This window comes from Poecile atricapillus, chromosome 4, assembly GCF_030490865.1.
Source record: "Poecile atricapillus isolate bPoeAtr1 chromosome 4, bPoeAtr1.hap1, whole genome shotgun sequence".
Classification (NCBI taxonomy): domain Eukaryota; kingdom Metazoa; phylum Chordata; class Aves; order Passeriformes; family Paridae; genus Poecile; species Poecile atricapillus.
In genome coordinates this window covers 18878708-18903433 of record NC_081252.1, presented here as the reverse complement: position 1 = coordinate 18903433, position 24726 = coordinate 18878708, and the positions used below count along the sequence as shown (strand labels likewise).

The 24726-nt window shown below is 35.1% G+C and overlaps 1 protein-coding gene across 1 annotated transcript in view; it reads right to left on the bottom strand.

Moving 5' to 3' along the window:
• Positions 1–24726, bottom strand: part of TTC29 (tetratricopeptide repeat domain 29) — a 115326-nt gene that overhangs the window by 60894 nt on the left and 29706 nt on the right. The window contains exons 6-7 of the mRNA XM_058838830.1: positions 10093–10305; positions 7442–7527 (exon numbers count right to left, since the gene is read on the bottom strand). Coding sequence (XP_058694813.1) covers positions 7442–7527; positions 10093–10305 — 299 coding nt within the window. The remainder of the gene's footprint in view (positions 1–7441; positions 7528–10092; positions 10306–24726) is intronic.

The following is a 24726-nucleotide window of genomic DNA, read 5'->3' as shown; positions in this document are numbered from 1 at the left end:
TTCTCAGGTTATTTATCTATCAAAGGATAAATTTTAAATTCCTCAAGATCTAATGCCTGAATCAAGACCTTTTCTCCAATTCAGCCATCAATGATTCTGATCAAGCAAAGTTGTTAAGCATTTGCTAATACCTGAATATATGACTTGTCACCCCAAAGTCATTGAGAATAACTGAATTGAAATTTAAACATATATTTAATAAGTGAATTGCTGTAGCTTGAACTGTACCAATGAGAAACCAATCTAATTTTAAAAGCCTTACTTTACAGAATTCTTTTTTATCATCTGTTCATTAGAATTAACTGTACAATGGAAAACAAAACCTCCCAGATTATGAATATATTTGTGTTTAAGTACTGAAATTCCTGAATTTGTACAGTGTGGGTACAAATGTTTTCTTTCTCATGACACATTAAGAGCCTGATTTCTGTAAGTAGATTATCTAACAGAATTAGAAAATTTCTCCTGCAGTTCCTCAGCCATTTGCTACATCCCTGGGTATAGAATGTGCAGTTTCACTAATGGAAGTGCGCTAATGGGCTGGCAGTTCCTAAGATCTTGTATGCTATTGTTATCAGATAACATAAACTATGGACATGGACATGCTGTAGCTATCCCTTTCCCTCAATTATGTACAGCACACCTAAGCTAGAAATCCAATAGAAGTTAAACAGAATTAAATGAGGGGAAACTTTACATTGGCAGGTGTTTAAGAGAAGAAAAAGAGTGGGGGAAGAAAAAAAGAAGCAAATTTTATTAGCTACTCTAAAAAAAGTTTCAATAGAGTCCAGAGAAAATGCCTAAATCACGTCCTGTAACTGACAGAAGACAGTTAGTGGAGTTTCAGAAATCTCAGTCAGGACAAACTAACCATTTTTTTCCCAGAAGTAGACCCTGTCTAGCTGTGTCCCCTGTCTGGCTGCCAACCTGCCTGGGAACGCACAAGGAAGAGCCACCTGCACTGGCCACACCAGCAGAGACCACGCAGAGGCTGCTCCATCCCAGCAGCAACACCAAAAAGCAAGACCTGAACTGAGGCTCCATGATTGCCAAATGCTCTGCCCTCCATGCCTTGTGAAAACCAGATGTAAAGATATCTTTATTCCCTAGCAGAGCAGGTTAAGGAATCTTTATGGCTTTGTTCTCAAGTTTTCAAGATATTAGAGCTGGGAAAACCCCCAATAAGAGCAGTTTGCCTCTTTTGAGTTCAAGCATAACAGTTAGGAAAAATTTCACAGACATAATTCAGAGTTATACAAAGAATTCTCTTGATCTTAGAATATCTCTTATGATGTAAATATACTTTTACTAGTGCTGCACTGCACTCCCCTCCAGTTCTTTTAGATACTAATACAGGAAGTGTGTCTGTGTGTGTAAGTGCCTGCATGTGTGTGTGTAGCAATAATAAAACAATAAATAAAATGTTACAATTTATCATTTTTAAGTAGAGTAAAACTATTACTAAAAATAGATTTTGAAGTTTGGAAAACCATATTTGATATGTTAAATAGCAGAATTTCTAAATGCAGGATGTTTAGTATATATTTTAAGTAAGGCTACGTAATCTTGTAAATATATATAAATATACAAATATATTTACATATATATACATATATAAATATATGTAAATAATCTTGTAAATAGATATAAATGAAGAAACTTTCATACTGTTTCAGAAGTAGAAACAAAGAAAACAATGTCCTCCAGGCACAGCCCTCAAAATTGAGGTTTTAAACTCTTAGTCACCAACTTGTATTCAGATTCTTGAGAACACCAGTGGTCAGATAATTCTAACATTCTGAAAAGGTGCTATAGATTTATCTAATGGACTGTGCACGCAAACTTTCAACTTACTGCAGTAGTCCTACTCTTTTGGGATGTATGAATGAGTAAATTGAAAACTGTAATGGAAAAGATGGAAATCCAGCCATTCACGATGTTTTGGTAGCCGCTCTTATGGGGCATGAGACTCTTAAAGAATAGGGTTGTAGAGAAACATTTTAACAGAGTAAAAACATGATATTTTAGTAAAAGCCTGTCTGCACAACCCAGCTTTTAATCCAGGTGACAGCATTAAAGGCAGTGTCCTTGAAACTCTCCTTGTACAGCGAGAATAAAGAAAAACAGTGGCACTGTGTTCTGGGGAAAGAATGTAAAACAATATGTATTAACCAACAGTAGCTTGCTAGGCCTGCGGACCCTGTCAGACCCTATAAAAGTGTGCTAAAGATAGAAATAAATAATGTTCATCATACTTCTGTGAAGACTCAGTGAATAGTCTTGAGCGGTTTTCCAAAATAGGGTAAATATCAACAAGTTGTTAGAACATTTATTTTCATTGTTGCTGTGGGTAAACATGGAATTGTGATTTTTCTTATCATCAGGTAATAGATTTTTTATGTACTTAATATTTTTTTTCTCATGTTCTACAGTTTTTGTGTAACTAGACTACTGTAATTCTGAAGCAGGACTGCATTTAAGACTGTTTTCTTACAGAGGATGTTCTTGTGGCACATTTATCTTGAAAAAAATCCACATTACTGAAGGGAGTTTTTGTGCTGCCATTAACCAAGCAAAATGCAATCTGAACCATAGACTGAAAAGAAAAATGTCACCATGTTTCAAGGCAAGTGTAGTGGACACCATTACACCAAGGTGCAAAACTGCTTAGTGTATGGAAAAGTATTGAAGGAAAGTAGCATTGCTGCATCTCAGGCACAATCAGAACCCTTTTCATCCCAGATTTTCAAGAAACTGGTTATGATAGGAAAAATCTTATTAACTTTAGATCAACAGAAGAAACCCTTCCTTCACTAAGAAACTGTTAGCTTTCATGTCCCAAAAAAGTTAGAACTGTCCTTCACTTTAAGGATTAAATGCTAAACTAACAACAAAAAAATTAGTTGAATGATCAGATAGGTATCTCTTTCCTGAGGTTCTAGGTCTTCTTTAGTATTGTCAACACAAATAATTTTTAATTTCTTAATTCCCTCAGCATTAGAGTCAGTATATTTTGTCAGGACAAAGTTCACTTGCAATATTAATTCTCACATAATTTTGTTTATATCATCTTCACCAGTGTCTAGCAGCAGTGGGACCCTTCAGGAACATGAAATATAATCAGTTTCAAAATTGGGCCACTCCTTTCTCTGTACACAATCTATTGTCAGTGTAATGATGAATTCTTCTACAAAGGCTCAAAGTTTTGGGGTTTTATTCCTCAGATATGAAAACCACTAAATTCCTATACGAATACAGTTTAAAGATCACGTCAATGAAAGTGGAGGCTCTAGCAATGATGAAACTTTTTATACTGGTATTCTAAGATGTTTTTCCAAGCACGTGATGCCATTTGCTAAGCCAAAAATGTTACATTTCATTACTAATGGCTAAATATCACTTAGAGATTAATAAAGGACAGTATGGCTGATTTAAAAGGAGGGGGTTTGAAATAATTTCCTTTAAAGAGTATCTTTGGCTGTGTATTGTGAGTCCCCACTCGAGAGGGTTTTTTTTGGTGGTAACAATAAGGAAAGTTTAAATGCAAACTCAGTGGTCTACTCAGACACCACAGACTTGAAGTGCAACCTTCTAACTTCACACACTCATTCTTCTCAACAACCTTACTCAGTATTTGGGAGAAAAGAGAATAACATTCACTCTGCATTTTGGAATTCTTTTACTTGCTAAGATCCTTCTTGATTTACCAAATCCATCCATCCATCCAGATGGGCATAATCCATATAATGAGATATAATAGATATAATCAGATAAAATATACTGCATATACCAAATTCAGAACATCTGCACCCCACTCACACTCTCCCCAGCTGCATGAGAGAAGACAAAATTCCCAGTTGTTTTGACACAGACTTTTACAGAAATTAAGTTTATGGCCATTAATCACCTCTGATTGCTTTAACAGGGTCATTTTGAATGTGAAGATGTCTTTGCAAGTTCATAAATTTTCTTGATAATTTTATGCCTGTGGCTTGTGTATCGTAATTCTGACAATTCATGAAGATAGCCTTATGTCATAAATTATCACATTTAGCTTGGCACGAGTCTCAGTACTCATGAACACTGCCTCTATTATTTAAATGTGTAACATATCTGAAGCAAAGAATTCAATATCCAAAATAAAGGAACACTTGGAAAAACCCCTAACACTTAGATGAGGAACAAGGACTGGATTTTTTGTAATGATTTGGGATGCAACTCTAATTGAAAGAGAAAAATATCCATGATACCTACACTTCAAAGAATTCTTGAAAGCTCAGTCTAAGAAAAAAAACCACAAAAATGCCCCCATCAAGCATTAGATTATAATACCTTATGCAAGATTTCTAGTGACACAGAACTGTTTCACTTAAAACTTAGCTTGTATAATGAGTCTGAGGAAAAAATAAGTAAACAGTAACTTTTATTTTATAATTAGCCTAGATGGAGAACCCTCGATGACAAAATCTATAATGTTTAAGATGAAATCTATATAATGTGAGCTATTAATATTTTGTGGAAAAACCATTAGGCTTGATTATAAACCAGACAATATGAAAAATATTATGAACCTATCCTACTGCTATTGAATGTAATTAGTTCTTGGGCTTTTAAACTTGCACACATTTATATTTTTACATCTGAGTAGCTCCACTGAAATCAATCATATATATCAAATCAAATTAAACTAATTTATACAGATTATACACCAAATCAAATCATGTTAAACACTAAGTCCCTAGCAAATAAAAAACCTTCTCTAACAAAACCAGCCCATTTGATACAAAGTGACTGCATTTTTTTATAGGCTGCAACTTAATAATTTCAGTCTTTAATTACTGCATCAGATAATGACTGTTTTGAACATATGCTTCTCTGCCCTGCTAGAAGACATGAATGAAAGAGAAACAAGTTCATATGCATGATCCTGTGTGTGCATGTTGGGGGAGGGAGGCTAAAGAGCAAAAGGAACCAAGTGGCAACAATTGGAGGAAATGGTGCCTGTAACAGCTGCTCCTTTCAGATTCCCCTAGAAGGAGACTGCCTGAGGTGGACCACGGCACAAAGGGATAAAGAAGATGAAAACTGATGCAAAGCAGGGAAATAACTGCTGAGACCCCAGAGTCTACATCCGAATAGTCCCAAGCTGTGTGGCAAGACCTCTTTAGCATGCTACAGAAGCTGGTGATGAACTACATATTACCATGAGGCAAACTGGCTCCTAGCAGTATTGTCTGCATGTTATGGGTAATGATAACCAGTGGGCCCCTGGGAACAGGAGGCAATGATTTCATCTCCGTAAGCATCTGAGCTCCCCTTGGATACAGAGACCATTAAACTGAGAGCAGAAGGGGAAATTTTAGGCAATGATTTCCAACTGGAGAGTGAAGACAACTTCTGCTCAACAGTACTGTCAACCACTGATATTTTACTGCTGTCTATACTGATCACTGCAAAAGACAAAAGGAGCTAAAACTGTACCCTTTTTTCTTCATCCTATAGAACACAGTGTATGTTTTGAACAAAGTACTTAAAAAGCTTTTCATGTAATATATTATTTCATGTAATATATTATTTTTCATGCCATTATATTAGAAAATGTCACTGTATTGTTACCACTGAAAAGTGTTTGCAGTTCCATTACTGTTAAAATAACATTTTATATTCTTAGCATAATGTATAACTTGTTTTTGTACTACAGAGACCTTCTTCCCCTTTCACATTGCTTTCCTTAACTGTCGGGTATTTTGGTATGACTAAAAACATTAGGTACTACCTATTGATTATATATTTAAAATGAGCAGTAGTACATTAAAAAAAAAAAGTTTCAGAAGCTTCCTTAAAAAAAAAAACTCTGCATGCAACAAAATGAAATGCAACTTCCAAATGATTCCTGTAACTTTTTGACAGGAGACATGGAGGAACAATGAAGGGAAAGGAATAGCTACAAAATGTAGTTAAAAATTATTCTGAGGAAACAATGCCAGGACAACTAAAATTTTTTACACTTTCAAGTTTGATCCTTTCTATATTCTCGAGAGATTAAGATGCAGGCTTTTTTATTTAGCACATTTGCTTGCTGCTCTTCAGTATTCACACAGTATGTGTGAAACAGAGCTAACTTTCTGAGAGTCTGTGAAAAGTTGCTCAGGTAAGAAAGCTAGCATACTTGTCAGGCAAAAAACAATTGCTGGTAAACTGAAGTACAAAAAATTCTGTCTAATCTACCATACTGTTTTCTTGTAAGAGATCAAATATTATATTCTTGCTGCTGTTGCAACTATTAAATACAATCTTATAAAATTATATGGAGCTTTTTAGTTTTGAAATATTTTTACATTCAGCTACAGGTTTAACTGGAATTCATTGAGAACAGGCTCCCCCTTTCCAGCATTCAATTGATTTATGCAGAAGATAGAACTTTCAGCATTGAAGAATAATGTATAAAGGTGGTCAATAACTTCTAAAAAAAGTGCAACAAAAATTAAATCAGACAGAAATCTAAAACACCTCCTACTGCAAGAGCCAAGCAAGTAATATTGATACACATGCTAAATTTATTCTAAGACTTCTGTTGGTCTGCTTCTGAGAAAAACAAACAAAACAAAAAACATCACAACACAATGAATGACCACTATAAAACAAGTTCATTAATAGAATACCGAGACATTCTGAAGTTACAAGAACAAACAGAAAGAGTAATTATCCACCTGATTAATTGCAACAATCATGAACAAAATATCCAAATTTATTTTCTACAGAACATTTTTAAGAGGATCATGGAGGACTGTGACTGATGACTAGCACAAAAGAATCAAGTTGCTGCTTATCTTTCCTCTCACACTGACCTATGAGGAGGCAGGGAAACCCTCCTTCTAGACTAGAATTCCACATGCAGAGCTCTCACTGTCTTAGAATTATTAAGGCTCAAGGGAAACATCAGAAGCGGAGTTTGAACTCAAGTCTCCACAGCAGGAATTGCATCAGCATTACAGCTTTTCAAAAGCAATTCATATTTCTTCTAAATTACTGATGTTCTAACCATCTCAGTGTGTGAACTGATGTATTTTTCATTGTTGCTCACAAATACACTGTACCAGACTAATTTGAAAAACTGGTGTTTTATACAAAAACCTAACTAAATAGAGACTGTTTGAAATTTGCATATATACAGGAAAAGGAAGGCTAGTCACATATAACCTGAACTGTCAATTTATATTATTTCTACAGATCCAAGCATGGAAACCTGGGCTCAATCAGTTCTGGAATTTACTGGAACCACAGATGCTTGAGCCACATGGATCCCTGCCTACAGAACTAGATAAAGTTATGAAAGGTTCATGAGCCAAGTCTCTCCAAGTGTTTTCCACTCTGCAAATGCCAAGCATGCTGAGGAGGCAGAGGAAGGCATTATGAAAGCTAAAGCAAAAAACAAACTTACTGCTAATGCTGTCTCATGTTCTCCAGAAAAATGATATGCTAGACTTAAGCAATAGGCTGCTTCTCCATGCATCTTTATATCACCTCCTACAGGAAGGGTTAAAAGTAGAGTTACCAGCATGACCTGAAAAAAATGGAATTGGTACAGACAGACCCTGCAGGTTCTTAAATAACATACAGATGTTAAAATACTGCAGTAAATTTTTCCCTTTCCTTACCACCACCACATATCTCTTTCTGAAAACATACAGTGGTAATTGCAAATAGAGGCTATGGAGTTCACCAAGGAAGTTCAGCAAAATCAGAGAAAATATCTTCCAGTAATAAAGTACAATCAAATAAACGTGTAATGTTCTTTGTCATGAATTGCTTAATCACGGTCCTAGTGTCTTCACGAATTAGAAAATTATAGTAATCTCTCTCTATATACTCAATATAATAGAAAAGTGGCTACAGATAGGTAATAAACCTTACTATATAGACACAAAATGTATCTTGACCCACACATTTTGCTAAGGTGAATCTTAGTGAAACAACAAGAGAGAACCACCGGTTGATCAGTTTCATCTTATTTCCCTCTCTGTTTTACTAGCTACTGTAGTGTAAAATAGCTAAAAACTGAGTAAGTTATACTTGCAAGCAGTACTTATAGAAAATTCTGGGGTATTGCTAAGGCGCATCCCACCTTTCCATGCCAGGCTTTATTTCACTGATACTGGTCTAAGAAACACTGCTGGTCCTTTTGCATGGCTCCCTCAAGAGAAAATAATCTATTTGATACCAAAATTAATAGAAACAAATTATGTAGTTCTTAAAGTATCACACTATATTCAAAAATTTCCCTCTGGAACATGAGCAGCCATATAAAACTCTGTAAATGAAATTACATTAAAAACAGCCAAAAATCCAGTTTTTCTCTTGCTCAATATCCATCTTCTCCAACACAATAAATGATGAAAAATCAACCTGAAGAATACATGCATATCAAGGTATTTTGTAAAATGCATAAATATATACAGTTACAATGAAAAGGGAGATTGTCTGCTTACAGTTGTAGACTCTTTCTGTCCAAACACACAGAAGTCTATACCTAGTTCTGAAACTCTCTGAATGATAATAATTGATGAGACCATAGCAGTGCTCTATCTATAGCACTTAATAGGTTACTTACCACTATTAAAAGCCTGTAACTCAAAAACCTGATGGTCTTTTCCAATATTCAATATCCCTTGAAAGGCATAATAAGAGAAAATGATACAGAAATACAGTTTCACAGAAGAATAGCAAGTTAAAAGTTTCTAGGGACATAAAGAACTTCCTTCCTTGCTTAAGAGGATTTGGCAGTCTGAAGAGGGTAATATCTAATTGTAATTCCTAAAATACATAAATACAGATGATGGTCCAGAAGGGCAGAATGGACATTACAGGTAACATCCACTAGCCGGTATGGGTCTGGAATGAGGAGTGAAGAAATCCTCAGAAAGAAGTTCCTAAAGCTTAAATTTAGCACATACATTGTGCATAGTGATATGCGATATTTGCTTCAGGAAGCTGTGAAAGTGATTGATTTAAAATTTGAAATAAGGTAACCAGAGTATCTACTTGATCAAAATAAGTTTTGGAAAGACATCAGATTCATTTTGACAATCACCTAATATCCAGCAGATTTCACTAGTAATAAGAAGGCATCCATAGGGAATTTCATCACCAGTCCTTCTACTTACTACAGATAATATTAAGAAGAGGAGTTTAACTGTAGCTGTAATTTAAGCATGTATTATAGACAATAGCTATAGAAAACACTGCAAGCTTGTATTATGACCTATACAGTTATAATGTTACTGGTCACAGAACTCATTTTAAAATTTGGAAAATATTTTCATTTTTAGCCATTTTTGACAGTTTATCTATTCCAACTACTAATCAAGGACTGGGTCACAGACTAAAGGTTCGGCATACATTATTAAATTAAAAAAACTTAATGGATCTGTTGATAAATATTGGATTAATATGTATTTAAACAAAAACCTTCTTCCTTGTGAGGGTAACAGTGGTAAATCTTTTCCAGAGTGGTTATGGAGGCTGCACCTGTGGAAATATCAAAACCTGACTGGATGTAGTCCTGAACTGCCTGCTCAGGACAACCTTATGATTTCCTCTGCTCTTCTGTGATTCTGTAATTTTTTACTTTAGGTTTAAAAGTATTTATGTATATTAAGATAGAAAATTTTGTTTGCTTATGACAAAAACATGCTTTTTTCAATAATTAAGTAATTATGTAGAGTGAAAAGGTAACTTTTCCAGCAGATAATATCAGTCAAAAACTGCCAAATCAACAGTGACTAGCCAATCAAAATCAGTGACCTCACCTTCCATCAGTGACCTCACTTTCTGATTATGGGTTCACAGTTTGATATTATTGTTCCCAAAAGGTTGTCAGGTTTTTTGGAGAGGAACCTAAAAGTTTCTTTGTTGTCGGCAAGAAGGCATTTCTGCTTTAGTGAGATCTGCAAGTGTATTGATAGCATTTGTCTTTGAGTTTCATAGGAAATAATCATCCAGTCAAATTGTTGACACTTTCTACTTTACTCTTGGGAAAATCATAGCCTACACATCAAATGAAGGTATGGGAAAGCATTATTTTCCACCTACCTTCTTTTGCCATCCTTAAAGCTTTTATTAGCGTTTTGATGGCCTCTTTGTGTTCTTTATTTTCTAGCATTTTGTCTGCTAGCAATGTATAAATTCTCCAGAGATGCTGACATGCCAGTGAAGCATAAGTGCGGCCTGTCTCATCCTTCCATGATGAGCCCTCTGTTAGCTGATAAAATGCTTCAAAATGCTCAGCAGCTTTCATGACGTGACCTGAAAAACGTCATTCATAATTAAAAATCAGTGCAATCAACAAAAATTGTTGAAGTTCATAGTCTATAATAATTTTATCATTAAAAGTAAATTGTAGACAAACATTCCACAGATTTTTCAAGACTCCAACACATAACTCACAGATCGCTGGAAAATATGGTCAAATTTCACAGTACACAGTAACACTCTAATTTAAATTTATCACATTTTTAATTAGCTTTCTTTTGTATATTCCTAATGTTGAAGGGGTGTGATTCCAGGGATGTAAAGTCAGGATATTCTAAAAAATAAGTTTATCCTAGATTCATAAAGTCTTTGTGGTTCTCATATACCAAAATCACATCTATGCATAAACAATCACAATGGAGACCATTCCTCAAGTGTATTTTTCCATAATGAAAACCTGTGCTGAAAGATTTGAAGTGTAGATGATAAAGGTATCAAAACTGTGGGGGAAAACCAAAAATCTTAATCCAAACAAATTAAATCAATGAGAAAAAGAATTATCATGCAAAGCATTTATTCAACAGTTATTGCAAGGCCAACTTTGATGAGTTTATCTAGTAAATTTACTGTAAGAGCACTAACCATTGATAGATTAATTACTGAGCCTGAAGTAATATACTCCAAGGTCTTCAAATGCCAGTTACTCAAACATCTTTAAGGCAAAGGAAACTTTGAAGATAGAATTCAATTCATTTTCACATTCAAGTAGTTTTTCCTCTATCTTCAGCTGGATTTACCTCTGTGCATAAAATTTAATATAGATTTCCATACCTGCTGGACAATGAAAATTCAAAGCTCTTGGAAAGAACAGATAAGCTTTCTTTCATACATAATGGGTATTGCTAGGAAGCAGGTAAGAGAAGACTACTTACATTAAAAATAATTTTAAAGAAAGCATGCTGGTCACAATATCTTGTTTAGCAAAGACTTTTCTTTAGCAGGGAGAATGGTGAATGTGACCCTGCCTTCATAAGTTTGTGCGTGTATGATGGAGGAATCTTGTCCCTTAGATCATCAGTATATCAGCTGTACTGATATTAACAGCTGAAACAAACCACAAAGTATGTTAATTTAGATGTTTGTAGCTTATACCTCTTCTGAGATGTGATTTACAAGGAACTATTGCTGCTTTGGGGTCTTTATTTACAGTGTTGAATTCAAGATACAAAAAGAACCAGGGAGGATAAAAGTTGTTTCCCAGTCATTGGAAAGGAAGGGAGAAAAGCTTGGAGAATAATCTTTTTCAAGCATTCCTAGAGAAAACAAGGTTTTCTTCCCAGGCCTGCAGCCAACCTAGAGGCTGCAGAACAGCTATGACAGATTTCTCTTATTAACTCAATTTAGATTTGTCTTTTGCATATGTTACCCCTTTATAACCATGCTTTCAACTCTGCAATATAAAACATAACTCATCTTTATTAGAATTGAATTTATTTTCATATTAAGTTTCTCTGATGATTAAAACAAGTTCAGCTAAAACTGACAAGCACAAGAAACTCCTCTTTCAAAGATGCAATGAATTAAATGAGTGCCATAGATAAATAATTTTATGACTCTACAGCCTACAATTCATGTAGGAATCCCAGAGGAGACAATAGGTGCTGAAGAGTGCAGTGCCAGGTGAAAGGGGAGACAGCAGGCTTTATTCAGCTCCATTCCAGCTAGGGACAGGTATTGGAGAGATGGCCCAAGACACTGGGAAAACAGGAAAAGTTCTACGCATTCTTTCCAAAATATCACACGCTTGACATCAGACTGCACAAATAGAAAGGAAAAGGCAAATTATGACAACCAGTTACAAGCTGTTCCCTGATAGTAGATTTAACAAAAAATAGAGATGTATATTTGCTGAAGTCAGATGAAAACCCTTCAAGAACCGTCCATTCTCAAGAGGCTTCCAATCTGAGTCTTTGTCTATCCTGTTCAGCTAACTTCCTAGGGCACAGTCAACGCAGAAGTCAACAGAATTCCAGTTATCCAAGTTGCTAAAGGCAGATTTAAGATACTGAAGAGGCTCATGTTTGGCTTGTGACAAATGATTGAAAGTTGAGTTAAAATTTAATGTTAATCTCTAGGCCAGCATTTTGTTCACTTGGTTTCTCATAAGCACATACAGACTCCTCCTTGGAATTCTCCCCTAAGTTCATTAATAAATAGTTTGTTATTTTGAAAGGGTATTATAATACAATTGAGTCATTGGGATACACTACATATGTAATGGATTCTTTAATAGAATTTGATTCATGTGTTACTCAAAACCTTTTAGTAAGAATGGGAAGCAGCAAACAAGTGGTATCACCACTCAGCTGAACAGTATCTGAGTTTCTCCTGACACTGTAACATGATCTCCTAACAGGACACATTGTTTAGGTAAATAAAACTTGCAATCTTAAGGACTATCTTCAGGTTGTTAGAACTGTAGGTGTGCTGATTCTTACCCCAGCTCTCTCTCTTGCAGAATCCCCTTGTGAAAGTTTCTATCAGACTAGAAATGGAACTCATACATTGCACACACCCCACAGTTCTCAAGAGTTGACCTAACCCTAAGAGCTGTGACCTGACACTCCTTTTGCCAGATCTCAGTGAAACCTCTTTGGAAACAATCCATCTACACCAAGCTTCAAAATTATAATGTAATATGATTATTTTTTGGTTATATTTAAATGGATCTATATTACATTTGGCTTCACTGAATTACCAAGAAAGGTTATGCAGTAAAATGTAAAAGAATCTGCTCACAGAAATACTAAAAACAAAGTGATGTACAGAAAGCCAAAATACCTGCTAGTTTCCTAGACAAGGAAGAGGTGGAATTCCTGACATGAAAGCCCTTACATGGCTGGGAATTTGCTTACTGAAGACTCTTTCAAATAAAATGAGCTATTTGGAGACTTCTCAAATTTGGGGAAGGTAAAATGTTTTAGATTTTGGAATTTATTCTTCTATGAAAATAAACTGAAATCCCTTGCTCCTATTGGCAAGTGACACATCAGCCTATTTATTTTTCCATAATGTTTCTGTGTAACTCAAATGTTATGGGAAAATCATCTTTTCAGGGGGCTGGTGAGTTTAGTCCCTGTCATGAGTCAGTTCAGCTGGAACTGATCAGGCCCGTGCATTCTAATTTTTAAATACTAAACTGCTGCAAGTGTTGGCTGCAGACATACATAGAACACCATCTGAAAATCTTGAAAAACACTTGAAAAAAAACAATTAGCCAATTACAGAACATTTCTGAGAATAAGAGCATTTTTATCTCACGTAGGCAATGGCAAGCCAGAATTTTAAACTACTTTTATTATGAACTGAAAAAAAAACAACCAAAAAAAGCAAAAAGAGAGGAAAAATAATGGAGTAAGAAAATCTCTTGAAACAGTTTGCAGAAATGCATTTTTATAGGTCTAGGAATTCAAAGATAAAATCAACAAGGTGTTTCTAGGAAATCCATGTTTGAAAAATATATCTGCAGAATATTACACAAAGCAGTATAGCCATTTTCAGTTGGCAACATTAATAGCAATTGCATATTTATTCTCACACCACCATGCAGAATTTATCTCAGTGGATACCAAATGGAGTTGGAGAATCTCTATGTCTCTCTTATAAAAGGAATCAAAAACCAGAATGGTAACTCCTACAACATATGTACTACCACTATAAAATTTTACACTTCTATAGTTTTTTATAGTTTAATATAACTCAGGGCATAACAAAGGAGATCCCATCAGCAATAGCTTAATCTTAAATATGAGAGGCTAACATTGTCACAATAGAAATTTGAGAGTAGAAAATCAGTTTTAAACAATTATATATGAATATAAGACTGACACAGATTTTTGCTACAGTTTTCACTGCGTTGCTTCAAAGTAAAAAAATAAATCTATTCATTCAAGCAAAACAATTCAATATAATTTTGTAAATATGGAAGAGAAATGTTTTTAGATCATCTAAAAGTTTGTATCTAATTCTCCTTAAAACCCAATCCAAAAATACAGATTTGCTATATCAAAGTAGATACCAAACCAAAACCAATACGGAGACCACTATTTTGCCCTTTTTTTTTAAGTAGAAAGATTGACTAGATATTAACACAAATGGGTTTAAATGTGAAGCTGCCATAAAAGCAGGCACATAAATGTAATTCTCCCAGCCGCTATTTTGATGCACATTTTTGATTCCATGAATATTTTATGAAATGGCCCAAACTAAAGCCATATAACATTCCTGCATTACTGATGCTTGCGCCCGTAAGCTACAAACATTAGAGGCATGATTGAGTGCATTAAAATGAACTCATTCAGCAGCGCATTGATTACTTGAAGGAGGAAAAAAAAAGTTACTCCCACTTAAGAAAACAGCACACAAACCTGAAGTTTTCAACACTGAAATTAGAGACTCAAATCTGAATAATGTGGTATTTAATAAATAAAGGCAGTGCAAAACTATCTAGAATTCTCTACATATGTTCCTGACTTTAATTAGGTGAGATGTTAATTAGGTCCACAGATTGCTTCCAGTAGTGTACAGGTAATTTAAAATGTCACAATCTGCAAAATGCAGTGGCTGACCTGCTCTAGCTCCATGCCTCAGCAATAGTGAGAGCACCTAATGATTTCCTTTTCTATCATGCCGTATATTTGCCAATGAAAATAATGCCACAGAAACAACTGCACAAGAAAAGTGACAGGTCTGTTAGGTAACATGCCCCAGCAGCACCACTAGAAGCAGGAAACACATTTAATTCTAAATTGCAAACAGTTGTTGAGGGCTTTAGAAAATTTTCCACTGTAGGTTAAAACAACTTAAAGGAAAAAGAAACTTTGAGTATATTATAGTGCATTTTAATCTAGAGCATCTTTTGCCATCAGTTATTTCACTACAATGAGAACACAAAATCTGATTGAAGCATCAGTTAATTGTAATGAAAACCAAAAATGCTATTATCTTTCAAAAGATATATGCTTACATTTCAGTCTAACTGCTTGAACTACCTGTTTTATGCTCAGTTTCTATGTTCAATCATGACAGCACTACTCATGCTGAAATACTTAAGTCTGCCACAGAGATTGTTACAAAGTGTTTAACAGAGAAACGTAAGTGTTCACAAGAAACACAAAACCAAGGTTCTCATTCAGCAAACACCTCTCATTCAGTTAAACCACCTTGCACTCCTGAGGTGCAAAGAAGTCACTGGGACAGCTCTCACATACAATAACCTGAACTCATGCGCCAGCTGAGAAAACAAGCAAAAATCGTGGAAGGGATTTAAGATAAAATTTTGTGGTTCCATAACTCTCCAACATTCATCTCAAACATAACCAATTATCAGCCAACAATCAAAGTGATTATTTTAAAGAAAATGAATAAACCCTTATATTAATTTACTTTAGAGAAGCTGATTTTTTTTTTTCTTTTTCAGAAAGATTCCACCATGAACTTTAGCAAAATGATGTAGGCAGCTCATAAGAATATTGCAATGACCATGCTGGCTCATCATGGGGTATTCTGATCATTCCTCCAGTTTGACAATACACAAGTGGATCTTACCTGGAGTCCAAGTTCCCTAAGGCCAGCTTAAGTCATGTTTGAAAAGTAGAGCACTTGAGGACAGAAAGGAGAAAGGAAGCGAGAAAAGGAAAGTTTCAACACAACCCAAGATGTAGCATTGGTGGACTGACTGCAGTGCAAAAGGACAGTATTTTATCTTCCCTTCTCTGGGTGAAAAACTGCCAGGCTAATCCTAGGTACTGCACTGTAGAGGATGATACATTATTTCTGTTTACATTACTTAAACAAATGTGTGTTTTCTGAAAAGAAAATCATAACTGTAGTAATCCAGTAAGCATTAGAGCATATGTAGTCTTGTCCTCTGAGGACCTATATTACTTGCCTTAAAGCTCAAGCACTCAAAATACACCTACAAAAACCTAGAGGGCAGTGCAGACTGCAGAACCCACAGCAGGATGCTGCATCACACCACCAGCACACTGGGATATCAAACCTGTTCTAAAATGGGCTTGCTTAAAGGGTTCTCCAAGAGACACCTCACAAGGCAGGCATAATGCTGGCTTTTCTGGTTGCCTGGCTGCTCTCTAATCCCTTCCCCTTCTGCTGCCAGCACTCCTGAGCTGCAAACAGGAGGGTTTTCCCACAGGCAGCTGAAATGACATCTGCTTTGGGAATGGTGTAGTGTGGACCAGCAAGTGGAAAAAAAATGACAACCAAACAGGTCCCAAATGAAAATTCCACTAACTTGTCTGTCTTACATTCATATTCAAATGAACTAGCATGCAAAATACTGGTTTACAATTAAAATTCCTTTATCTTTTTAGGTTAACACATTTTGTGAAAGCAGCATTTGTCAGATTTGTCTGATTATATGTAAATAAACACTTTTTGATATATACCAATTTTAATCTGCAGAAGAACATTGCAAACGATGTTGAACATTAGCTGAATGATCACACATGCAATTTGGAGAGAATGGAATTCTTGTTTCACAGTATTATTCAAGCCTTCTTTCATGCTTGCAGAGCATGAAAGTGCTTTTAATATACAAAGGCTACCCAAAGATGCAAAATGTATTCAGGAAGCTCACACTGTAAGGCTCCAGGCTCTGGATAAGAGCAGGTCCACAATCAGTGGGATGCTCCCTTTCAGGTTTCACAAATGTTTCAATGTCTATGGGTGGATATCTAAATGCAGAAAGGGAAGGGAGCAGAAAACTCAGGGATGAATGGCATATACTTTGCAATTCTGTTTTTCAGTTCTCAAAAGTTTTTAAAGTTCAATAGAAATAATGAAAACAAGTTATATCAGCATTTAACCTCAAAGATTAATATGATCATTATCCATTAAAGAAAGTGACACTGAAGCAGATTAGTTTCACTAAATTACGTTTTTTGCTAAGTCATGTCAAACACTTGCCTTGGTTTAAATACTTTTTGGGCAGTGTTTACATTTTATTCAGATTCCACCCAGTTTCCCTTATTTTTCATAGCTTCCAATAGCAGATTTATTATAAGATGCAGAGCTCCAGCATCGGAGCTCTTCTGTGGTGCAATGATTTACTCCAGAAGTGCAGTTGGATTAATGACCTGCTAAGATCCCAGCCAACCTGAATGATTCTCTGAAGAGTAAGATATATTTTTATTAGCAGCTTCATGCTTGCTTTACCCATGGCTTCTCCAGTTTATTGGTAAAGGCTGAGGACATGCAACCCTGTCAGCTCTCAGTAACACTGGAAAGGCACCTCTGGAAACAGCTTCCTTTATCAATTACTGAAAGGAAAAACTGCCTCCAGGAAAGTTTATGATGACAACTGCTGGTCCAGCTACAGTATTCCAAGACCTCTCAAAGCTTTGAAGCAAAGGAAAAAAACCCTGTGAGTGAGCGGGCAGCTTCATCTCAGTACTAGTCATTAAGCAGTAAATAATTAAAGTACCCTGGAAAAGACAGGTAAAATACAAGCAGCAATGTCAGTAATAGACATGAAAGAGAAGAGAGGGAAAAAGAATTTAAAAAAGCAAAGAAATAATTCATTTGAAGTTTTAATAAAGTTTCATTTGCAGTCTTGTTTAAAGATATATCAGACTTTAGGGATGTAACCTAATTACATTTTTATTCTAAGTTCTATTCAAATATCTTGGACTTTGAATCTTTAACACAGATCAAACACAGTATAATTTACTCATGGCTATCAATACTTTAAAAAGATCTCTTCATTAAATGTCATGGTCTTATGAACATGCACATAAAGCAAACAGAGCAATATTGGATACCAAAAATATTTAGAATATGATTCAGACAGAAGTATCTATACAAACAGCTCACCTGAGTGCAACATATTATATTCAAGCACGCATCAAATGTTTTTTCTAAAATATTCCTGATACATCTTTCATAGTTCAAGTAAACAGCCATATCTTTTCTACATGACTTGAAAATGAACTTTACAATCACTGAACACCTAGGAAAGGAAACTAATTTAGGATCTCTTTTTCATATGTCAAAACTTTTAATGACAATGCAAATGACAGAGTTTAGAATCAGCACCTGAGCACTGCTGTGAATATTTTGAAGAGTTTATTAGAAAGCAAGAATACAGACCTGTCCCCAGGTGTTATAGCAGAACTAAAAGATTCTCCATTTGAAGAGTTAATCCAGGAAACAGAGTGACCATGAAAGGATTAAGGAACCTTACTTCTTAGTGTAAGGAATATTATTATTTCCCCATGCTTAATAATAAACCTTGATTTGAATCAACTAAACTAACATAGAAAGTATTAAATTTTCACAGGATTTTGTGTCAGAAGCAGGAGCACTACAGAATTCTCCTTGAGTTCTTATTCAAAATATCTTTATTACCCACCAAAACCTTTTAAAAGTAAGAATAAAAAATAATTTTATGAAGAATATTTTTATGAACTTAACAGGCAGACCCCTTTTGCTTTCACATTGCATGTTCAGAAGCTTTTTTCAGACTTTCTTAAGACTGCTAATTTGAACTGAAAACATTCCTAATTTCTATAACATCAATTCAAGACAGTACTTGTCAATACCAGTTCAATAACAGTAACAACCCTGTAATAGAAGACGTTATTTACTAGGAAACTACTTTGTGCACTTGCAGAAGGATGAGCTCAATTATTTAATAAACCTGTTCAATTTGTCCTCCCAAGAATCCAGCAGGAAATATGGCTGCTTCTGACTGATAGAAAAAAGCAGAATATCCAAAGAGTAACTCCTAGCAATTTGCTGCTTAAATTTTTTAAATTATGCTCTACAATCAAGTTTTTCCCAGCTAACATATATTCAATTCTTAAGAAATCAGAAAACAATAAAATTGCATTGTGAGATACAGGAAGTGCAGAATAACAAAGGAGAATTAGCTTCAGTTGATATGGTGAAAATCAATGACTGGAAGTACCTTAAATGGTCAAATTGGGTATGGAGAATTTAATGTCCTATTAATGGAAGGCTTCTTTCTGTCTTTAAAGTGGAGACTCTAAGTGTACGAACTTAAAATTTAGCAACAGGTTTATGTAATCAAAGACAAGGGATTTGGAACCAAGCAAGTGTGTTCCTGGGTCCAAACTATTCCTACATGTCTTTCTGAATAAGCTGTTTGGAAAAAAAAAATAATCATAAGTAGGAATAAATCTGAGAAGTTTGTAGTTTGAGATATGAAACCTGAGGCAAGGAGAGAGGGATATCATGATAAACCAATGGTATTTGGTTATTACTTTTATATAAATATGTATTTTCTCTCCAGACAATGAACAGTACAAAAAGACACTTTTAGGGTAGTCTCTGCAGGGAACAAATCCATATGATCATCCTGTTCTTCAATTACTTTTGGATTGAGTTTCAACAAAATTTGGTAAGAAGTCAACAGGACAGTAAGTTCTCACCACTTTTTTAGAAAATTAGTATCTTAAGGATAGACATTGATCCAAACACCAGACAGACAGAAAGGCAGAACTTGCTGTACGTGTTGAGACAGCAGCACTCTGCTTGGCCAGGGAGCAGCACATTCTCATCTAGCTTTAGTTTATCACAGTTTAGTTTTATCACTAAAACTCACCAAGTACAAGTGCTGTAGAAGCACAGAGGAAAAGGTATTGTATAAATGCAGAACAAACCTGTGGTTCCCGTCTGAAAGGATAGAAAATCTCTAAATCTCTAGAACTGTGACTCTCCTTTAGGCCACTGTCATGTTTCAACTAGCACACAAGCTTCCTATAAAAAATTACATAGGAATTTATATCTTTAAATACTTTCCCTCTTTTTGGTCCACACAATGAAAAAAATCTCATTATAAAGGTAATGATGAGCTTGATGTTTTATCAAAAATCACAAATGTAACTGGGTATCATTTTAAACCAGAACAAGCTGCTTACAGAAAGGAATCTCCAACACACACAAAAGGATGGACAAAATCTATCTTTTAGCTGATAACTTGACTTGTGTTTGTTCCTGAACAAAGAGGTGGGATTCATTTTAGGTTGCCTTCTTCCAGTGTCTGTGCTAGACTTGTGGATACAACGGTGTGGAGATCTCAGATACTGGGCATACACCTTATGGTGGAAACATAACACAGTTAAATAGACAGGCTGGAGTGTTCAAATGCAGCAATTCTGTTATCAGAGACAGCTCTGCACTCCACAGGTAGCTAGGAAGAAATTAATCTCTTCTCACAAATGCTGTCCCCCTGGTTTGTTTTATTTACCAGCTGTTTGCAATTATGCAATCATTGTAAAGCAGAACGTTTCTACACTATACTATGGAGGATTTGCTATTTAAGTGGGCTTGGCAGACCTGCAGCACAGATAACAACATAAATCTCTATTAATGTAGAAGGTGCATGTGGGCCACCCATCCCACTGGTGAATTTTATTCTGGCTATACTTAGAAATCTCCTAAAAAGAAATTATATTTTTATGTAATTAAAATAAAGTTGTAAACTGCGCACACACAAAAGCATATGAAATTTCATTAGCAATTTTAACTTTTGCCTTTTTAAACCTTTTTAGTACTTCATTTTGCAATATTAACATTCTCTTTTTTATATCTGAATATAAATTATTTCTGCCTGAAGGCAAACCAATTGGGGAAATTCTGCTTAAATGTGCATATTTCCTCTGCATAGATACTCATGAATTTATGCCGAGTTTCTCTCAATTATTTATACATTACAGTTTTCAATTAAAAAACACTTGCCATAAACAATTCAAAATACAAAATCAATAATTTCTTAGTAAGAATGGATTCTTAGCAAGAATTTATTGACTAAGAACAAGAAAATAAACAGTTTGGATTATTTATGTGCCAAAACCAAAAGATGTCATGAACCATCTTTAAGCTGTTGTTCAGCAAATATATCCATTAATTAATAGTTAAGCTTCATAACTCAAAGCTATCCTGTGCAACCTGTTTCAGGTGTACCTGCTTTAGCAGGGCAATTGGACTAGGTGATCTTCAGAGGCTCCGTCCAATAAAGCCACTCTGTGAAATTCCCCTTAAACACAATCAGAATATTTTCCATCAATTTCCACAATGCCTTGATAAAAACTTAAATTTCAATACCATGGCAAAGTAATAGGGAAAATCCTACAACACAGTCTCAACTGAGATTGTTAAAATCTGCAAGAACTCTGTGCTGTTTTTTTTCCCCAACAAATTAATTAAACTTATAAGTCCCTCCTGTTCAGTAGGTCTTTCAACCAGAAAAGTTTCTGTCAAATTCCAACATATGAAATAGACTGTATTTTTACCATGATTGCAGATAAAACAATTACACCTTTTCAAATAAATCAAGTGCAATTTATTAATATTTTTGGGGCAGGTGCAAAGTGATCAACTCTGGCATAACATCACTCTGAAAAGCAATCAGACCTTAATATTGCTTATAATCAAGGCAGAGTTGTATTAGGACTGAACAGTTACAAGCCATTAATTTGCAGAATATGGCAAATTTTTGAAATGCCTAAGCTGTTTTAGAAAGGACTAAAGGAATTCCTCATCAAGGTCTCCTAAGACTCACAATCTAAAAAACCACACACAGATAGACAAAACTGGGTTTCTGAATTAGCTGTATGTTGTGGGAATCAGCACTGAGATTCCCAACATTGCTATTTGCTTTGCACTTGCTCCTTTTCTCTCACCGGTTCTGCCTGCCTTTAATCTTTTCATCCAGTAAAGACTTCAGATAAAGTATTACTTCCACTTTTGTTAATCCTTATGTGCTAGCAGAATATAAATCTGATGACCAATTCAAAGTCACCACTGCCTTGAGACTAATGGCATCATTTGCACACATCTTACAGCTCTCATAGCAGGGGACATCCAGGTTCTGACATGGCACTGATATACATTTGTAATTAATTTTGAAAGTTTTATTCATTGGACTCTACTGTGATACTTACAGGCTTTTTCAAACAGTTATTTAAATGTATCCAGAAATGCTCCCAAGCACCGCAACTGACAGGTACCTTAATTTCAGATGTCTGGTTGTGCTGTGTTTCTAAATAATATAGGAATTTATCTGGTTTTGTTGCAAGATATTTGAAACAAAGAGCTCCTACAAGTACAAATTCCCTGTTTTCCCCCAGACTGCTCTTGATATAAGAGCATTACTGATATAAGGTATCTTAAATTTTGGGATGCATATATTTAAGGTGTATATCACTTCATGCATGATAGGTGGCAAGCATTTGGCAGAAACCAGAAAGCATTCAAATATTGCAATGATGTAAGAACCTACAGAAAGCAATACTACACGTCTTCAGTGCACTCCAACTGTTTCCTCTGCAAGATACAACAGTGTAAACCTCAAGTTCACAATTAACTTCAGCAGAAAGCACACTAATATAATCTATCATAAACTATGATTATAATCTTACTCTCTGATAAGGAGAACATTGCAAACATTTATAATGACTGCTATTACTTCTGGAAACACATCGAAAACACAGGAAGAATTTCAGCTTTTTAAAACTCCCATTTCTTACAAAAGATTCTATCATGAAGCCTGTGCTTACTTGGACAACAAGTAATTCTGGATTTAAAGTGATAAAAACATGTTACATCATTACATTTTCAGTGTCTGTAAAGTTACATCAGCACATTAAAGAGCTATATGAAAAAATAAGTAATAAATTAGTAACTAAAGTAAAATAATGAGTAAAGTAATAAAATGACATTATCAGCCCTCTGAGGAAAGACAAAATAGGACGGTAGCACAGCTAATCGAACAGTATCAAAATGTGAACAGTCCTACAATAATCAATAAATGCTTCAGACCTTATTTTACAGGTAGAGCATTCTAGGGAAGAGGTTAAAAATCTCATTCTGTGAAGAAATGCCATTAAAATCATGTTTGCTCCAAGCAGAACATTCCATTTGTGTCTGTAGCAGGCTACTCACTTATCATTGTTTTCTTTCCCTTACTGGCAGCTACCAGTGGCCTGCATCCAAATATTATGACTGAAGTCTACACCACCAACACCTCAAATATTTAGCTTTGAAGATTAATGAACATCAGATTATATCCAGCCTTTAGGACAGAGACCAGGCTGAAAGTCAAAGAACTTTAAATTTGATTACACAAAAATTACCCAGCAAATTTATTGATTTTCTTCCAAGGCAAACAACAATCTTTACAAGTCTGTGTTTAACTTTATACCCCAAGCAATCAGTCCTAAGCATATATAGACAGCTTCCTTTCCCAAGTAATGAAAAATACACTATTGGATGAGAGAACTGAAAATAACTGGGACCAGGTGTTTACATTTATTCCTGTAGATACACCCCCAGAGAAGTGGGAACCTAACTAATTTGGTTCACAAATTGATTACCCAATCATGAATAACTGAACAAAAAAAAATATAAAATAACAGAATTAAAATTTTACTTATAACACTATTAAAACTGATGCAATATTCTACAATGCCTCCCCCCAAAATCTCTTCTTACATTTTTTCTCCAATCAGAACTTTCCCTTGAATCAATTTTTCATCCTTGGAAATACACAGTGCATGGAATACATCTGCTGTCTTTTTCACTCTGTGGTCCCTCAAAGCAAATCCTGCGCTTACTCTCTCAGCTTTAATTTTTTTTACCTGTCTCTCTCTCTCTCTTTCTGGAAAGAAAATACTCGCAACAGACAGAGCCCACAGATTCAGTGGATCTTTACCCTGGGCAGTAAAAATCCACTTTGCTTTATGTCTCTTTACTAAGGTTAATAAGAAGCTTCTCTTCTTAAAGTTTCTAATTTTCTTCAGCAGGAAAAGAAAGTTTCTGCTCCTCTGATCATCTCAGGCTATTTCATAACTTTTTATGTGCTTTTGTAATGGGCCTCAAGATATTTAAGTATTCAACAACTTTTGCTTATGACATCATAAAAGTAGAAAACATCAAATTTTTGTTTTAGGCAGTGCTTGGGTAACAGCAGTGAGTCACATTCAGTAACAGCCTTTGAAGTTACAAGTATATATAAATGTTTGCTTGTCTGCGCCTTCTTAAAATTTTATTTTTTAGTAACTAAAAGACCAAGTGAAAAGGCTACAAAAAATTAAAAACCATCAATTTTAATGTAATTTTAATCTACTGAGTAAGAGATAGATAACCTACCTAAGCATTTTTCATTCAAAATTAAAATGACTTGGTTGTGACTGGCTGGGCTTTAAGCAACTGCTATCTTATCAGCTGGGAAACTGGATGATACCATGTGTAAGGAAAGTAATCTTTCCACTTTATTAATTATTGGTATGTGCTCAAATTTTAAAACTGAATCCAGGTCTGGATTCTTTAAAACTGAATCTGCAGGCAAGAAAGATAAGGCAACAGTTCACAGGAAAACAGTGTGAATGACCATCAACCTAGAAAGATGTGAGGAAATACAAAAAAAGGTGT